At 30.8% G+C, this 17426-nt stretch overlaps 1 protein-coding gene across 2 annotated transcripts; it reads right to left on the bottom strand.

The window, feature by feature from the left end:
- Nucleotides 1-6581: 6581 nt before the first annotated feature.
- On the bottom strand, nt 6582-9734 carry LOC107895168 (calcineurin B-like protein 3). Of its 2 annotated transcripts, none has more exons than XM_041085238.1 (10): nt 9601-9734; nt 8698-8795; nt 8449-8603; nt 8185-8267; nt 7990-8049; nt 7731-7839; nt 7464-7516; nt 7306-7386; nt 7094-7206; nt 6582-6976 (listed from the first exon to the last, which is right to left on the bottom strand). In XM_041085238.1, exons 3-10 carry the CDS (start codon nt 8570-8572, stop codon nt 6919-6921), a joined length of 681 nt encoding a protein of 226 aa, XP_040941172.1. In that variant the 5' UTR covers nt 8573-8603; nt 8698-8795; nt 9601-9734; the 3' UTR covers nt 6582-6918. The 2 variants fall into 2 exon arrangements, with proteins under 2 accessions (XP_040941172.1, XP_016675915.1); XM_016820426.2 differs by lacking the exon at nt 9601-9734 and adding an exon at nt 9291-9494.
- Between the last annotated feature and the right edge of the window lie 7692 nt (nt 9735-17426).

A 17426-nucleotide genomic window follows, 5' to 3' on the forward strand; every position in this document is an offset into this window, starting at 1 on the left:
CTAAATTCTAAGTACGAGATCACATGCTAACTAAGTCTAAAACTCATGTCCAAATCATATTACGACAGAATAAAAACAAGATGGTTTGCGGAATAAATTAAAGACAGAATATCGAAATTGAAATCAATTAAAGTAGATAGAATGATGACTCACTTACATGTTCATGATTAACTTAAATCTGGGGTTTTTCACTTATTAGCTAACAACTAACCTAATTAATATCTTTCGGCCTATAATTACATTAATTGGTCGGCTTAATTTACTTATCTTTCTACCTGTTAAATTACATCGGATTAGATTAAGTTGATGCCAAGCATATTATCCGTTTGACTTCATCTACCTAAGTACTATCCTAGAGTCGTCAATTTTAAGGTTTAATCTGCTTAATGTAATCCAGCTTACTAGATGTGAAACCCTAACCCAAGCTAATCAATCTTACTTCAAATCATCAACCTTCCTAGGGTTTAGTTTCAGGTCATTCTAGATGCAAGCTCTCTTATCAATTTACCAAACATGGGAATGGATGTAAAGATAAAGAGAAGAGAGAAAAGATTGCTCAGAATTCGAAGATCTGAATTTGCAACTTGGCTTGAACCCTCAATTGATTGTTGATATCAGTGAAGAAGAAAATAATAGAAACGTAATGGAAAAGAAAATAAAATTGAACTGATATTGAAATTGAAAATAAAATTTTACAATTGCAAAAGAAATCGAAAATAAAACTAAACCCTAACTAAGAACAAATAACTAAAGTTTGAATGCTAAACTGACCCTCCCATCAAGTTCTAAGAGCTAATGTTTATAGTGTTTGTATTAGATGACCAAATTAGGTCAATTACAAGCTCTATAACAGGTTAATTATGATTGTGCAAAAAAAAAAACCACCCTTGGCAGCCAAATAGGTCTCGTTGGACTAATGCCATGACACCCTATAGCCGGTGTCATGACATCGATGGCAGTCTACTCCCCTTTTGAACTCAAAGTTTGATGTCGCGATTTTGGCTTGTGGATATTTCGACATCGTCTCTAGTAGCTCACCTCTTGGAGTTATGTTCGAAATTCTAGTAAGTGTTGAGGTTTGCTTTGTTGTAGCGACATTCCTTTCGAAAGTTGCGACATCCAGGGCAAGCCACTGTTTCATCCGTAAAAAAATTATCATGCACACTTAATCAATATGTTAATTTCTCCGTAGGCCCTAATAGGCCTAACAAGTCATAATATAACACTAAAAGCTCATTTTATTAAACTTAAATTCAAAACTAACTAATTCTAGCAATGGACTAAAAATATATATTACTTGAATACAAGCTCATTAAGTATTGAAAAGAGCTTAATTTGTCAAAAGGAATAATGGCAGATCAATAGGGACTAGTTGCTCTTTACCTTATATTTATTAATAGAAATAATTAATGTTAGCATAAATTGTTCTAATTTTTAACTTTTTAATAATACATGAACTGATTTGCTCCATTTATTTTGGGAGAGACTAAATTGCTTATTGTAATACCCTATTACACGACCCGATCGCTAGATCTGAATAACAGGATGTCATATTCGTCACTAGAGAAACTATAGTCAATTAATTCGTACTTATATTCAAAACATACAATTATAAATACTCATTCATTCCAAATCCAGTAAATTGAACATATAAAGGCTTAATTGTGAAGTCCGAGCATGAAATAGAGATGAATTGTAAAATCTCAAATTTTTAGAGTTGGTATCGATACTTAATTGATTGGTATCGATACTGTATCAATACATTATTTGGTATCTATAACAAATGTAGCGATACAAAAATGCGAACATGTTTGTTTTACAAAACAAGGGTATATATTTAATGTCTTGGTATCTATACTTTTTGTAAATCATCAATACCTAATTAAATACCGATATCGTTTTGGCATTTTGTTTGATTTAGAAAATTATTCATATGGTCAAGTATCACTACCTAATGCAAGGGTATCGATACTTTTTTGCAAAAATCGTCAAAATAATCTTTTAAAGTTCCCATTTCATGCTTATATACAAAACATTTTCCAATGATAATCTTAAGCACCTCAAACCTGCTATATAATTCTATATCCAAGCATATAACATAACATCACAATTCACAACTACAAATCCATCAACTCACAACCAAAAATATAAGATTAACTTGGTCAAAATCTTAACAACATATCTCCAAATTTACCTCAAACATCATGGCATATTAGGTACAATTCTCATCCCTATTTCCATCAACCATACATATGCTAGTAACTAGACTCTAATTACCAATTCCATACCTATTCATTTGTAACATTCTATACGAACATATTTATTTCAAGTTTACAACCTACATTCCATTTCAACATTCAAGCTCAATCAAACTATTTCATTCTACTACATCTTAAGCTCAACTCAAATTCAAAGCATATAAAAATTTTAAATTTCAGTATTCCTCAATTCTTCAACCTACCATGATAAATTCATGCCTTAACACTTCAATAGATTTACCTAAAATAGGCCATTCAACATTTCTAAACTATCCATCAAAAGCATACCACTTACCAAATCCACATATCAAGATCATTAAGCATGCACATAATTCAATTCATCACCAAGATTTTTACCAGCATTAACATATATACAATCCACATGAAAATACCAAATCATTCTTAAATCTTAGCTAGACTTAAACTAATAAGAACATCACCACTTGTTGAATTTGGGATTTACTGCTAGATGTTGATAGCAATAAGCGTGCTCAATTGAAACCTAACCTGCGCACAGAAAATAAAACCGCGCACTAAGTATGAATTTAGTGGTATTTCTATAATCCGAATATTAAATCATAATATAAAACATACAAAAAATGATACGAAGATCATAAGGTGGATATATCCTTTAAATATCATTATATTAATACTTTTTATTTCGTAATTGATATTTCAAAAATATAATACCATATTTCTCAATTCAGTTCCGAGCTTTCAATATCAAATAACAAAATTGATTGTCATATAAATTCTTTTCACAATTCATTATCTGTTCCACATTTTTAACCCTCTATTAATCTGACTCGAACTCGGACGGATACGCGGATCTAACCATTACATTAGTTTGGCACCCAGTGTCTACCAGATAAATCTAAAAATAGTGAAATGCGCCCAGCATTAGTCGATATAACCAAAAAATAGTTGTGCCCCACACTAGTCTATATAATCGACAAATGGGCGTGCCTAGAACTTCCCGACATGTAGTCGTATAACCCTAAATCTTCCTATCCTATGACATGCCAATTATACCTGACCCTGTTCGAACAGTTAATAGGGTAACCATTTCTCAATTTCATTTCGTAAGCCAAATTCTCAATTTCATATCATAATCTCATTAACCAATCATTATTCACATGTGCAACAACATAATTAAACACAATATACACTTCATTTCATATTTCTAACAATATTTGATATTTTTAAAACTATTCAATTTAGCCCCACTCGTAAACAATTAATCCATATCAAGTCAATCCAATTCATTTGATCATTTTTAGGTCACCTTATAATCTTACATACAATGCAATTTATGAATGCGGCAATCGAGATGGTTTGGATTATAGAAACACAAATTGTAAACTCTAAGCTATTCATCAACGAGTTTGTATTTTCCTTTCTTTTTTGAGGAATCCAAGTCAATGTCAGCTATGGATTAACGTAAACGCATCAAACCATAAATAGACAAACAAACTCATATTCAATTGTAAATTTAAGCAAATTGTAAATTTAAGCAAATTTTACAATTTATTCAATTTAGTCCTTAAAATCGAGACTAACATAACCTTCAATCTAGAACTCATATTTTCAATCAATTTTCACTATAGTCCTTTTAGGACCTTCAATTTCTCATTTCTATCACAAATTTTGAAATTTGTGCATTTTAATCCCTATTGAACAAAATTACCAATTGACTTCACAATTTAGTCCTTTTTCCTTTATACACTTAAAATCTATCAATTTAGTACCTAAAACTTCAAGAATCCATCAATGGCATCTTTCCAAATCTTTAACAATTTTGAAAATTTACACATGAGTCGGCTAGATTAAGCTCCATTGATTTCAAAAACATAAAAATTACAAGAAAAAGACTAGATTGAACTAACCAATTTTGGAATTGAAATTGAAACCCTAAGAGTCGAACGTTCTTTGTGTTTCTTCTCCACATTCGGTTATGGTTTTAGAAGAAAGAAAGAAAGAAATCTTTCTTTCCACTTACTACCCACTATACCTTTAAGAAGGCATAATTACTTTCTTAATCCCTGCTCTTTGCTTCTAATGAATAATTCTCCAACAATTAAACTTTTATTGGTTTTACGATTTAATCCTTGCACCTTAATTAAACACTAATTCGGTAAAATTACTTATTCAAAATTCAATTTACTTCTAATATAACTTCATAAATATTTAATAAAAATATTTACAGTTTCGGTTTAAGAAAACGAGGTCATGGAACCTGATTTTTCGACATCATTGATCTTCGAATTATTACACTTATAACTTTATAATACAAAAATCTCTTATATGTTTATTTCATTTTTTTCCTAGGCAAAGTTGGATTTAAATTCTAAATCAGTTCATGGGTTAATATACATTATCTATATCTATATATTAGTTTGAATTAATCAAATAGCAACTCAATTAGAAAAATCAAACACCAACTTTAGTAGGTTAAAATATACTATAAGTCCTTGTACTCATTGCAAATTGGAATTTAGTGTCTATTAATTCTAGGAATTTAGTTTCTCTAATTTTCAAATTTCAAAATTTAAATTCAACCGTTAATACTGTTTAAATTTTTTGTTAAATTTGTTGGTGTGACATTTGGAAATAAAAAAATACTCACTTGATAACCATCTAACTAAAAGATTAACGTTGTGATGAACTTAAATTTAATAAAATAATTTTTAGCAATGTTAACAATTACACTTGCATTTTTAAATATGAAAAGTAAAAAGACTAAATTCCTTTAAATAAAAGTGTGACTAAATTCCAAATGTAATAAGAGTAAAAGGACTTAAAACACGTTTAACCAATTTAATAATATATATGAATAAACTTTTTTTAATGAAATTTACTTTTAAACAAAAGTAACATATGTTAACTACCTTATTTATTAAAAACCAGCCGCCCACTTCAAATAATTTCCTTATTATTTTTAAATAAATAATCAAAATCTTATATTATTAAATTAATTATTTTATAAATACTTCTAATTTTATAATTCTTAGAATTTCACTTCCCAGTATATGATATCTAAGTTAATTTTTTTTAAAAAGGAAAAAAACAATATTAATGTATCGTTGGTGCATAAATCTTATCTATATTAACAAATATTAACATGACACACCATCATTAAATTAAAAAATATATACTAATAATTTTATTTAAATAGATTTATTAGTATTTATTTATAATTCCTCCATTATTCTTTTTTTTCTATTCAATGATAATATATCATGTTATTATTCAGTAATGACACATGAAACTTATGAATCTGCATCAAATATTTTCCCAAGAAAGAAACCCCAGAGAAAACATGTTATTTTCTGTTTGCATCCCAGCAAAATTTCAAAACCTTGAGTCATAAAAGCAAATGAAAATTTTACTATTTGCATACTTCATTTTCAGATATCATATGTTTGAATCCATTTTCTTAATCTCAAACATATTTTATTTTAAGATAAATTATAAAAATAGTCATTAAATTAGTAACATGTTTCTATTTCAGTCACCTAAATTTAAAATTTTTATTTTAGTTATTGACATTATCAAAATTTAATATTTTGATCAATTATTCATTAAACCATTACTAAGAGCTTTTTTTTTTTAGTATACCAATAAATTTAACTCTCCAATGTTTAAAAATTCTATCAATTTAACATTAATCCTAAAAAATTCAACAAATTATTTAACTACTAACTTTACAAATTTTATCAATTTAATCTTAATTCCTATAAATTTTAAAAAAAATTAAATATATATTTTTTTACTTTTGATAGTTTTTTAATTTTTAAAATTTTATTGAAAGTTAAATTTATTGAATAAAATTAAAACCAAATCGATGGATAAATAACTAAAACATTAAATTTCGATAAGGACTAAAACCGAAACAAAGATTTGACTATTTTTAGAGTTCAACTTTTATTTTATTATTTCTAAAAAATATGATTACACCTCAAATGACATGTTCAAAGCTGCAATTCAGATTCACTTCTATTTTATAAGACGATTACCAAAAAAAAATGGAACACTAAAGCCCAACATAAGCACATGAATATCTCTAACTACATAAAACGCATCAAATTTTATCAAAATAAAATATCCTAAACAAGATAATAATAATAAAATCATGCATGATAAGATCTACTATTTTGGCACGAGCCCCTTTTTTTCAAGATGCTTATTTTAATACGCAAAACAAAAACACAATAAAACCCAAAATTACATCGGGGAAACTCATTTTGCAGTTCAACAGAAAATAGAACCCAGAAATCCCCATTAGAACAACCCATTTTACAATTGAATAGAAAGATGGGAGTCTCACTGGAACTGCTACTGATTCGTTTATTTGCCACCCATATTCAACTTTACATCCAAATTTCTAGGTTATAATAGAAAAAGAATTTCAAATGGACCCAGATTTTTTTTTTTTTTACATTGTAACACCATCTGAAATTAACCAATAAACAAAAGAACACTAAGAACAAGAAGAAGAATGTTCAACGGTTGAATATTGACGCACACAAGAAAAATAATTTTAACCAATAAACCATAACATCACAGAGACTCACTCTTTGGCCGCCCATTTATATTTGTATCTGCCACCATTGCCTAGAATGAAGTAGGCCATATGAAAGCTTTCATCCATTTGTCGATTTCAGGTATCATCAACTTGCGAGTGGAAAACAAAGCTTGGGAATGTCGTCGTGATATCTCTGCTCAACAAAACAAACAACATTTACAAGTTGAGCACGCATCATAATCGATATGTCCTTTCCAGTGATATTTCAACAGCAATTAGTGTTCCATAGTAGAATCTATTGGCTACTTACTTAAGGTATTGCAGGGTCATATTTTTCAGAAGGGAGGGATGTCGCAAAACAAGGCTTCGCCACTCTTCCTTGTCAATCCTCCCATCATGTTTTGTATCAGCTTCCTCAAAAGTCTGTCGAAAAGCTCCAAAACTTAACATGTAGAAGCTAAACCCAATAAAATAAAATTTTAGAAGCAATACGACTTCAATTAAATCAAATTGAATGATCACCTTGTCAATTATACTTTCTATAACATCATCTGAAAGGTTCATGCCAGATTCAGCAAGTGTAGCCACTACCATTTGCTTAACCTGTGTATGGAAAATATGAATAAAGAAAAGAAAAATAGAAAAAAACACAAACAATCAAATAGAAACTCAAAACAAACCTCCTGCCTCTCAATGAAACCTTGCTGCTTGAGATCATATAGTTGGAAAGAGACTGCAAATGAAAAATTAAAAAAAAAAATAAAAAAGAATCGGGAGAAGAGAAAGTACTTAGCTACTAGAAGCTGACAAAAGATGACTAAAACAAAAAAGATAAAACATTCAGTACATGCTTTTTTATTATGTACATACAACCAGCAAGTTAACGAGATTATATCTGCAGGCTAATAGAAAAATAGATGCAAGCAACTTAAATAGTGGGCACATACAGTCAATCTTATCATCAATAGGAGCGTTTGGATGGAAGACAGAAAGAGCACGAGCAAACTCTTCGAAACCTAGCATTCCATTATGCTTTGTATCAAACAAGTCAAACACCTACAATGAAATCAGAAATACATTGATAGCAGCTCAGGCAAGAAGCTAATGAGTTGAGCTAAAATACTACAAAGAGTTGGCAAGATGAAATTGAGAAGTACTCTTTTATCAAGGATGAAAACAATAGAATTTAACATTAGATAAAATTACCCGATCTGCAAACAAGCTCTCCTTTTTGTTTGTCTTGAATAACGCCAATTGAAACTCCTCCTGCCAAATAGTATGTAAACAAAAGTCAAATACTAAAGGGATAAGATGGATGGAAGAATCCAATTCAATCGGAGCAACAATCAAGTTCAAAAACTTGACAAACATAAAATGTATTAATTCACAACAAAATGTGACCTTGTTAATCAGCCCGTCATCTATCACTGCACTGCTTATCTTCTTGAAGAGTTCATAGAGTGCTTCTATTTCACTTACACTAACTGCATCAAGGTAAGCAAAACAACAAATTCCAATAGAACGTCTCAATAACAAAAATAACATAGGCAAAGTCCAAACAAGATGTTAAATTATGCAAATGCGCTGCCGCTATCCTTCTACCAATACGGTAAGTGCTTAACAGTATTACTTAAAAAAGAGAAGGAAAGGAAATTGATGACATACAAACTGTCTCTCTTGCAAGAAGTTCAGGATCCTCGAGACCTCTGGATTGCTTGCACAAATCAATATCACAACAGTGCAATACAGAAGCAAATAAATGCTTCAATCCGTCTAAGCACTGCAACATGATATTCTCCGCGCATCAAAACACTCCATACCTAATGCCAACAGGAAAAGAGATATAGAACCCCATTCGTTTCATTCTTTCTTTACACGTAATCAAAATCACACAAGGGGAATGACAGAACAAACCTGTTAACCATTTCCTGATTCTGCAGACTGAAGCTGAAATGTCGGAGCCTGAATTGTGAGGAGTCGTATACTTGATGACGTCAACCCCAAAACAATATCTGTTTCACAAATGAAAACAAAATCTCAACCAATGCTTGTTTTATGTTTTTGTCAATCTTAAATGCATTTCATATGTATATGTTTTTGAGAATAAGTACTTAATGTTCGCTTTTCAAACGTTGGATATACTCGAAATACAATCAGGCAAATGCATATAGCGTATTCATGAATCAATCAATTCAAGGCAGACGGAGAAGGAAAAATAAAAAAGAGTAATCCTAGAATCAGATAATATCCCATTACATCCAGGTTGATCGCAAAATCACCAAGCTTTAATTTTCTTGAGAAATTGCAATAGTTGGATATATATAGAACAGAAAATTCCAAAAAGAAAAGTTAAAAAATCAAATATCCATAAAATAGAACATAAGAAAAAGCCCAACTCAAACCTAAAAACTATACCTTTATAACAAATAGAACCTGATCAGGATTCAAACTAATTAAACCTGATCAAGATCTATCGGAGCATAAAAAAATTAAATAAAACTACTTACCTTAAGCTCACACAGATTTCAAAAACCGTTCCTTCTCAATTTTCTCGGAAAACAGAGAAGAATAATGAATTTATGGAAGCATAAACATGTATTGCCTATTTTGGGGGAGATTGAATGAGTGTATTATGGAAAATCTGTAAAACCAGCGGTGAGTTTAAAAAAATGGTGATAAAGATGGAGAGAGCTGGAGATTTCAATAATTTATATGAAGACATGAAAAAATTATATACTTCATAATTTTTTTACTTGATTAATTGAAATATAAAAAATGGTAAATATAAAATAAATTAAATAGTAATTATATAATTACCAAATTTTGACAGTACGTGGCATCTGATGCTGATACTTTGATAGGGAGGTTGCTTTAGGTTTGACAAGGAGCTTCCCAAAGGCAAGGGAGTTCCATACGGCGCCGAATTTTTTTTTTGATGATGTTTAATCGATAATTTAGAATATTTGATAAATTAAAATTTTAAATCCTCAAAAATTAAATTTTGAATTTATATTAAAAAATTTGGTAAATTAATAAATATAACTGTTAAATATTGTTTGATAAAAGTAAATATTTATTTTTTAAAATTATTTAATTTTAATTTTAATTTTATTAATATAATATGTTATATTATTTTATATAGTTTAGATAAAAGATAAATATGACAATTTAAATATCTCGTTTTTAAAAATATTTTTTAATAAAATAAAATAAACTTAATATTTTTTACATTAAGTGATAAGTAGCTAGCTACCTATCTACTTATCTTATTTAACACTATTTTATTGAAAATTTTATATTAAGTAAAAAATTAAAATGATTATCAAACATATTTAAAATATTAAATTTTGAAAATTTTCAATGATTTATAAAATACACTCTTAGTTTTATAATTTTTAATTTAGACCCTCTTTGATAGATTCTTGAAAAAAAATTATCTGAAAATTAATATTTTCAGAAGTTTTATTTTTTAAAATATATTTGATAATCCTTAATACAAATTATTTGATAATTTCTTTTTCATGAAAAATGAGAAGAAGACATGGATGTACTTATACGTAATAGATTTAGTATTTTTATTTTTTTAATTTTTGAAATTATAATAGTTTATATTATTCTTAATACAGATTAAGAAGATGAAAATTTAATATTTAAAATAAACTTATATTAATTATTAACTAACGATATCTATTAAAATATCTATTTATATGTAAGATTTAGTTAAAATTATTTAATTTAGATTTATTCAATTTACTCAAGTTAATGTAAAATTTGACCAAAATTAAAGCATAATGTTTTCTTTCAATAGTTGTTCACCTTGATTTTATTTTAACATTAATTTCAAGAGTCTTATCATATCTGCTCTTTTTGTTACAATATCTAGAATTATCTATGGCCCATTCCCAACCTTTAAAAAGGAAGATAATATACTTCAATACACTTAAACTTACGTTCTCTTACACTGACAATAATATTGATATCAATTAAATTAAGATTCAATAATATCAATTCAAGTTATATGTTGGTACTTGCATTAACGGTCAACGAAAATTTGTTTAAAAAAAATTTAATATGTATAATTATTGCTTGGAATGGTAATAGGAAATTTTGTGTCAACGAAATTACATATAAGTACATGGGTGATGATTTTAAATGAGTAAAACAATGTATTAGTTATTATATAGAGGGACATTAGAATTTAATTATACGAAATAATTTAGTGCTTGTCATAAACCCCTACATATATTATAAAATTCACATTTTCTCTTTCACAGAACTTGTGTTGGTTTTCTTTTCGATATTGTGAAACAGAAACATACATATATAATTTAAAACATACCCATATAGTTCTTCTTCTTCACTTTTTTGAATCCCAATCGATAATATCTCTTTTCTTTGAAGCTTTATCTTCTGACAATTTTTCGCAAAAAAATATTATGACTTAATACAAAATGTTGGAATTATATTATATTATAAAATGTAATTAGAAGTATATTATAACATATAATGAAATGAAAGGTAGATGTACAAACTATGAAATATATATATAGAGAGAGAGAATACCTTAACTTTGTTATCAAGTAATAAGAAAGAATATCATGGGAAAGAAAAGAAATAAAAATAAAAAGATAAAAGTTAACACGAACCATAGGGTATTAATTTTCTTTCTGATGAGTGCAGCGTTGACCATAGCAGACTGTGTGGTTGGGGCTAATCTTAATGTGCCAAACTTAGGCGTTGGTAAGGTCACTAAAAAAGTTAGACGACAATCAAATTTTCCGAGTGACTCTGATGATCCTACTATGGATGGGGGTGGAAAGAAGGTGTCAAAGGGTGTTGTGTAACACCCCTAACCCATATCTGTCGCCAGAATAGGGTTACGGAGCATTACTGTAAAAACGTAACTTAAAAACATTTATTTCCAAACATTACATTAATCACAACATAATCCATTCATATACGTGCATATCATCCCTTATTCGAGCCCTTGAGGCCTTAGAAACACTTTAGAAATGATTCGGGACTAAATCAAAAATATTTAGAACTTTATGGAAAAAGATAGAAATTTTGACACTGCGGGGGTTACACGGCAGTGTGACTCACATAGTTGAGACACACACCCGTGTCTTAGATTGTGTAACATTCAAAATAGGGACACACGACCGTGTCCCTACCCATGTAACTCTTTAACTTGGGTCACACGGCCAAGCCACACGCTCGTATGCCAAGCAGTGTAACTCTCTAAATGGCCTCACACGACCGTGTGCCAGGCCATATGCTAGGCCCTGTAACTGTCTAACTTGCAACCCTTTGAAACCTATAGAGGACACACGGCCATGTGACATGTGACAGCCCTAAATTGACCCTAGTCGGAAAGTGGTTTCGGGACCACTAAACTGAGTCATAAAAAAATAATTAACCGTCCTAGTTGATGCTCATTATATGTACTTATGCATGTGTGAAAATTTCATGTTTGAATTTTGTTAATTGTAAGTGAATTTTAGTAAATAGGACTTATGTGAGAAAATTTAGAAATGTGCTAGGCAAATGTAAAGTGGCCTATTAATGCATGTTATAGAAATGGTGGGTTTGCATGTCAAATTGCCCAATATTTGAGCTAGTGGCCGACCATGCTATGAGTAGAAACATGTCACAAACATGTTATGTTAGTGATGCATGTTAGGAACAATAAAATAAGGAGTATGGGTAATAAAGAAATGGAAAAAGGAAAGAATGTGTGTGATTGTTTCTCCCCCTCCCCATTGCCGTGAATGTAAGAAAGAAAACAAAAAAATGTCCATCTTTTTTCATTTCTCTTGGCCGAATGTTCTAAGGAAGAAAGAAAAACAAGTTGTGTTCTTTGGTTCTTCTTGGCCGAATTGAAAGGAAGAAGAAGGGAGTGAAGCAATCGGTCATCTTAGGTCACTATTAAGGTAAGGAAGTTTGTACTAGCTCTTGAAATTTTAGTTGATATTGAGTGAGATATCAAGTGATTTTTGTAAACCATGTTGAAATTTTGATTTTTGGGGTGAGTATGGTTTTCGGCTATAAAAGATTAATAAGGGTGATGGTTGTGTTTCATGCTAAACTTAGCTGAATAATGGTAGTTTGCTTACATCTTGATATCAATGAGTTCCTTTCTTGGTTCTACCATAGACCCACGAAGTATATGTTTATTTGGTGTTGTTGGAGGTTTATGATAGAAGCTAATGAGTGAGAGTTTGATAGATACTATGAGGTTAAACTTCATGAGATTGTAAGCTTGTAAGTTGGATGATGAAATTCATGCTTTGTGAAGGTAAATGGTGTAGAAGGAGCATTCGGCCATGAAAAAAAAAGAAAATTTATGATGAATTAAGTTGGAAGCTATTATAATGTACTTGTGCATTCGGGTATGGGATGAAAATATATGAGATGGTTATAATCAGCCTTGTGATTCGGCTCTTGCATATATATATATATATTTGCACATGATGTATTGGTATGACATATATATATATCATCTCAAGGTATATGTTTATATATGGTGGTGTTTTAGTTATGGAGTAAATGATGGATGCGTATTGAGTTATAATATGTAATGCATTAGTTAGTAAAATGTATGTCATTTATATGTGGTACTAAGTATATAATTGGCCTCAACGTAGACATGCATATTCGGCCACATGAGATGGATTGGCGTTGCATGTATTCGGTTAGAGGCAAGCATATTGATGCTTTTATCTTGGCTTAGACAATCGGCTAAAAGGAAGTGTGGGATAATATGTCGAGTTGATTCATGATTTCATATGTATGTGACTTTAATGTCTAATGAATATATATGGGCTAAGTACCTTGAGTTCCTCTTTTCGATGCTCAAATGATTAAATCAATTTATTTGTTAAATTAAGCTCAAGAGCAAAGGGGAACTAGATCCGATAAAGGGAAGGAAAAAGTGGTCGAATAGCCATCGAAATCCTTCGACGACATCCGAGGTAAGTTTTTGAGTAATAGAACTTAGATTATGATTTGATTAGATCATGTTTTAAGCAAATCAAAATCATGCTCTTTGTATGTGGCTATTGAGCCGAAATTGCAAGTGTGATAAGTGTCTTGTGTTTGAGCTTTGGTAATGAAAATGAAATACGGATGTGTCATGATTTATTGATATATGTGCTTGGTTATTCGAATGATATCCGGGCTAAGTCTCGAAGGCTTTTGTGCTAAGTGACTATATCCGGACTAAGATCCAAAGGCATTTGTGCGAGTTACTAATTCCGGGCTAAGCCCGAAGGCATTGGTGCGAGTTACTAAATCCGGGTTAAGTCCCGAAGGCATTTGTGTGAGTTACTATAACCGGGCTATGTCCCGAAGGCATTTGAGCGAGTAGCTATATCCGGTTAAATTCCGAAGGTATGTGATTCGGGAATGAGCGATCTTGCTGTAAAATTTCAGTTAATACGCTTGTAAAATCCCAACAATGAGGTATGTTTCGTATGTGCATTGGAATAGTTGATTCCCTTCGAATAATATTCGCTTAGTCGAGTAATGAGCTTCCGGTATTTGGCTAAGATGATCCCTTATGTATGAATATAGGGGTTGGAATGTGAAGTAGGAATGATTTGAGAATATGTATATATGGGATTATCCGCTTAGTTATATAAATGCTATACTTTAGTTGTGCTTAAATTCTTTGCTCAAGACTTACTAAGCATTTAATGCTTACTCCGTTTCTTTAATCCTCTGTTTTATAGATTTTGGTTCGTCAGCTATCGGACTCGGAAATTTTGAAGTCGAAGTCGCCCACACTATCAAAGCCCCTTTCGGTATACTTTTGGTTGAACTTTGAAATTGCATGTATAGGACTACCCTTTTTGTTATTGGTCATGTACCCTTCGGTTTTGTGTAAATTTGGATAGCCATGCGAAAATGGCTTAAATATACTTTGATCATAGCATTATAATCGTTTTGTATGTTGTTCGTCGAGAGGTATGGAAATGTTGGTAACGGTTAGCCATGGGAATGGTCATTCAGGATCACTTTTGGTATATGTATGACAAACTCTAGTTGATCCATGGAGGATCATGAAATAGGTAAAGTTTACCTTAAAATAGATGCTGGCAGCAGCAGTGATGTGGATGTGAAAATCACTAAAAATATTAGGAATGGAATTAAATAGTGAATAAATTATGTAATCGAATCTTGATGAATCTATTTTCATAGGAAAGTAATGAAACATTCATATGAACAGTATATTATGAGATGTTAAAGTTTTCGTGAGACAGGGCCAGAACAGTTTCTGGATCCCCTGATCTGACTTTGGAAATTCTCTACAAATTAACCAGAGACAATTAGAAGTCATACTATATATGTATAGATTCCTTTTTGAGTCTAGTTTCATTAGAAACAAATGGCATAAGTATTGAATCCCTGTACAAGGAGTTATCTAAGTCGTAATGCAAGAAGGTCAGTGTAGTCGAACCCTATAACAGGGGAGACTTTAACTAATAAACTGTACTAATTGGCCTGACCAAAAATTCTAGAAAAAAATCTATAAATGGACATATGAGTCTAGTTTCAGGAAAAAATTACGAAACTGATTTTTGAGTTTTGGAACTCAAGATATGATTTTTAAGGTGACAGTGACGCAGTTAGCCAACTGCCTGGAAAAATTTAAAATGGACTGTGCAAATAAGTGATTTAAGTCTGCGAACCCCTCGTGTCTGACTCCGGCGACGGTCTCGGGTACGGGGTGTTACATGACATGGTCGTGTGTCATACACAGCTGAGACACAAGCCTATACTTAGGCCAAGTGGACAAGAAAATGGCTAAAATCAAGCCATTTCTATCACCCTTCTCAATCATAAGCCTAAGTACTCTTACACACCTGATCAAGGCTTCTAAACATGTTCAAAACTTGCATAAAAAGGTCCACACAATAGGCTAATAATCCATATAACCAATATGTCAATAGGCACTTCAAGCACATGCATCAAACATACTTAAACATGTGCATATTTAAACATTCATCAACTAACTTATTTCCATACCAAAACATATCACAATTGACACATATCAACCATACCATATTAGATTCATGCCATATTAAAATAACTTTACCATTTGGACCATTTCTCATATGCATCAAAACCATCTAAATGACACAAATCTAGCCATTTCCAAATGGTTCCAATACAAACCATATTTCAATCATGCACATTTATTCAAAACCTTTCGAAAGCATACCATAACTTGACCATGTTGAGGTCAATTCATCACCTACCATTTTGGCCATTCACATTGTCAAAATAACTCACATCAATAAGGCATCAAAAGTACTAAGATTACATCAACCAAAATGACATATGCATGCCAAACTCATCAACTAATATAAACCACAAGTCCACCTATACATGCAATTATAACCTTGGTCAAGACATCAAAAACTACTAATATAATGGCTGGATAGTGTGATAGATCTCCGACGAGCTTCCAAACCAATCTAGCTTCCAATAATTTGTAAAGTAAAGGAAAAATAACTACGTAAGCAATGAATGCTTAGTAAGCTCGTATAAACTTTAAACATAACATTTCATTTTAATAATGAACTTTGTGGGGTAATTATAAATCTATACCAATTTCACAAGTTTATCAAACTTTATAACCATCAACTCATAAATGAGTAAGTTCATCAATGTCATATATATTTTTCATTCCTAACATAATAGGATTTTACAAGACTTTGAACCCTTCCATTTACTTACTTTCCATTGCATTTATTTACTTTAGCTTAAATAATAACATCAATTCATTAATTAGTATATTTGTTCATGAACTAGGTATATTCATCCATAGCATACGTAAATTTCTCACATATAAGTACATCATTCAACTTATCATTCCCTTTTCATCATATTACATTTCAACTATGAACTTACCATTTGATTACTTTTCTTCACCCGTTTCATATGCATAACACACAAGACATAAGCATAACGTCATTCATGGCCACAAGCTAGTGCATTTAAACATAACTTTTTTGGAATCAACTACATGATAAACCATTTCATAAGAAATTACATACTTTGATCCTTACCACTCTTTCATGAACATAAGCACATTTCCATTTGGACACTTACTATTTCAATGCATAATTTTAAAATTAACATAATAAAATCCAACCAATAGCTTGGCACAAGCCTAGACATCATCAACAGTACATGTTAGTGCATCAATTCATAATTCACTTGAATTAACATAAGATAAATCATTAAACATGAATAATCTCACTTGAAATCATCAATTTCAGGAACGTAGACATACTTTCATTTAACATTTCCTTCGCATTCCTTTTTATGAAATGAGTCATTTGAATACTTACCATTCTTTCCCTTTTCATACACGTTGAACCACTTAGAATAATATCGGATATGTGGGAAAGCTCACACAAAATGTGCTAAACATATGATCGAAACCATTCCATTTCATCATTGCTCACTCGAGCCATAAATGGGTTTGCTCACACAAGCTGACGATCGGAATGTAGCTACACAATGCTGCTCACACAAGCTGACTAGTATCCGCAACAAATGTCGAAACTCAACCATCGGTAGGACACTCAGGACCAACACCTTGAACATGGTAACTTGGGTTTACTCACACA

Source organism: Gossypium hirsutum, chromosome A13 (genome assembly GCF_007990345.1).
Source record: "Gossypium hirsutum isolate 1008001.06 chromosome A13, Gossypium_hirsutum_v2.1, whole genome shotgun sequence".
NCBI classification, from domain to species: domain Eukaryota; kingdom Viridiplantae; phylum Streptophyta; class Magnoliopsida; order Malvales; family Malvaceae; genus Gossypium; species Gossypium hirsutum.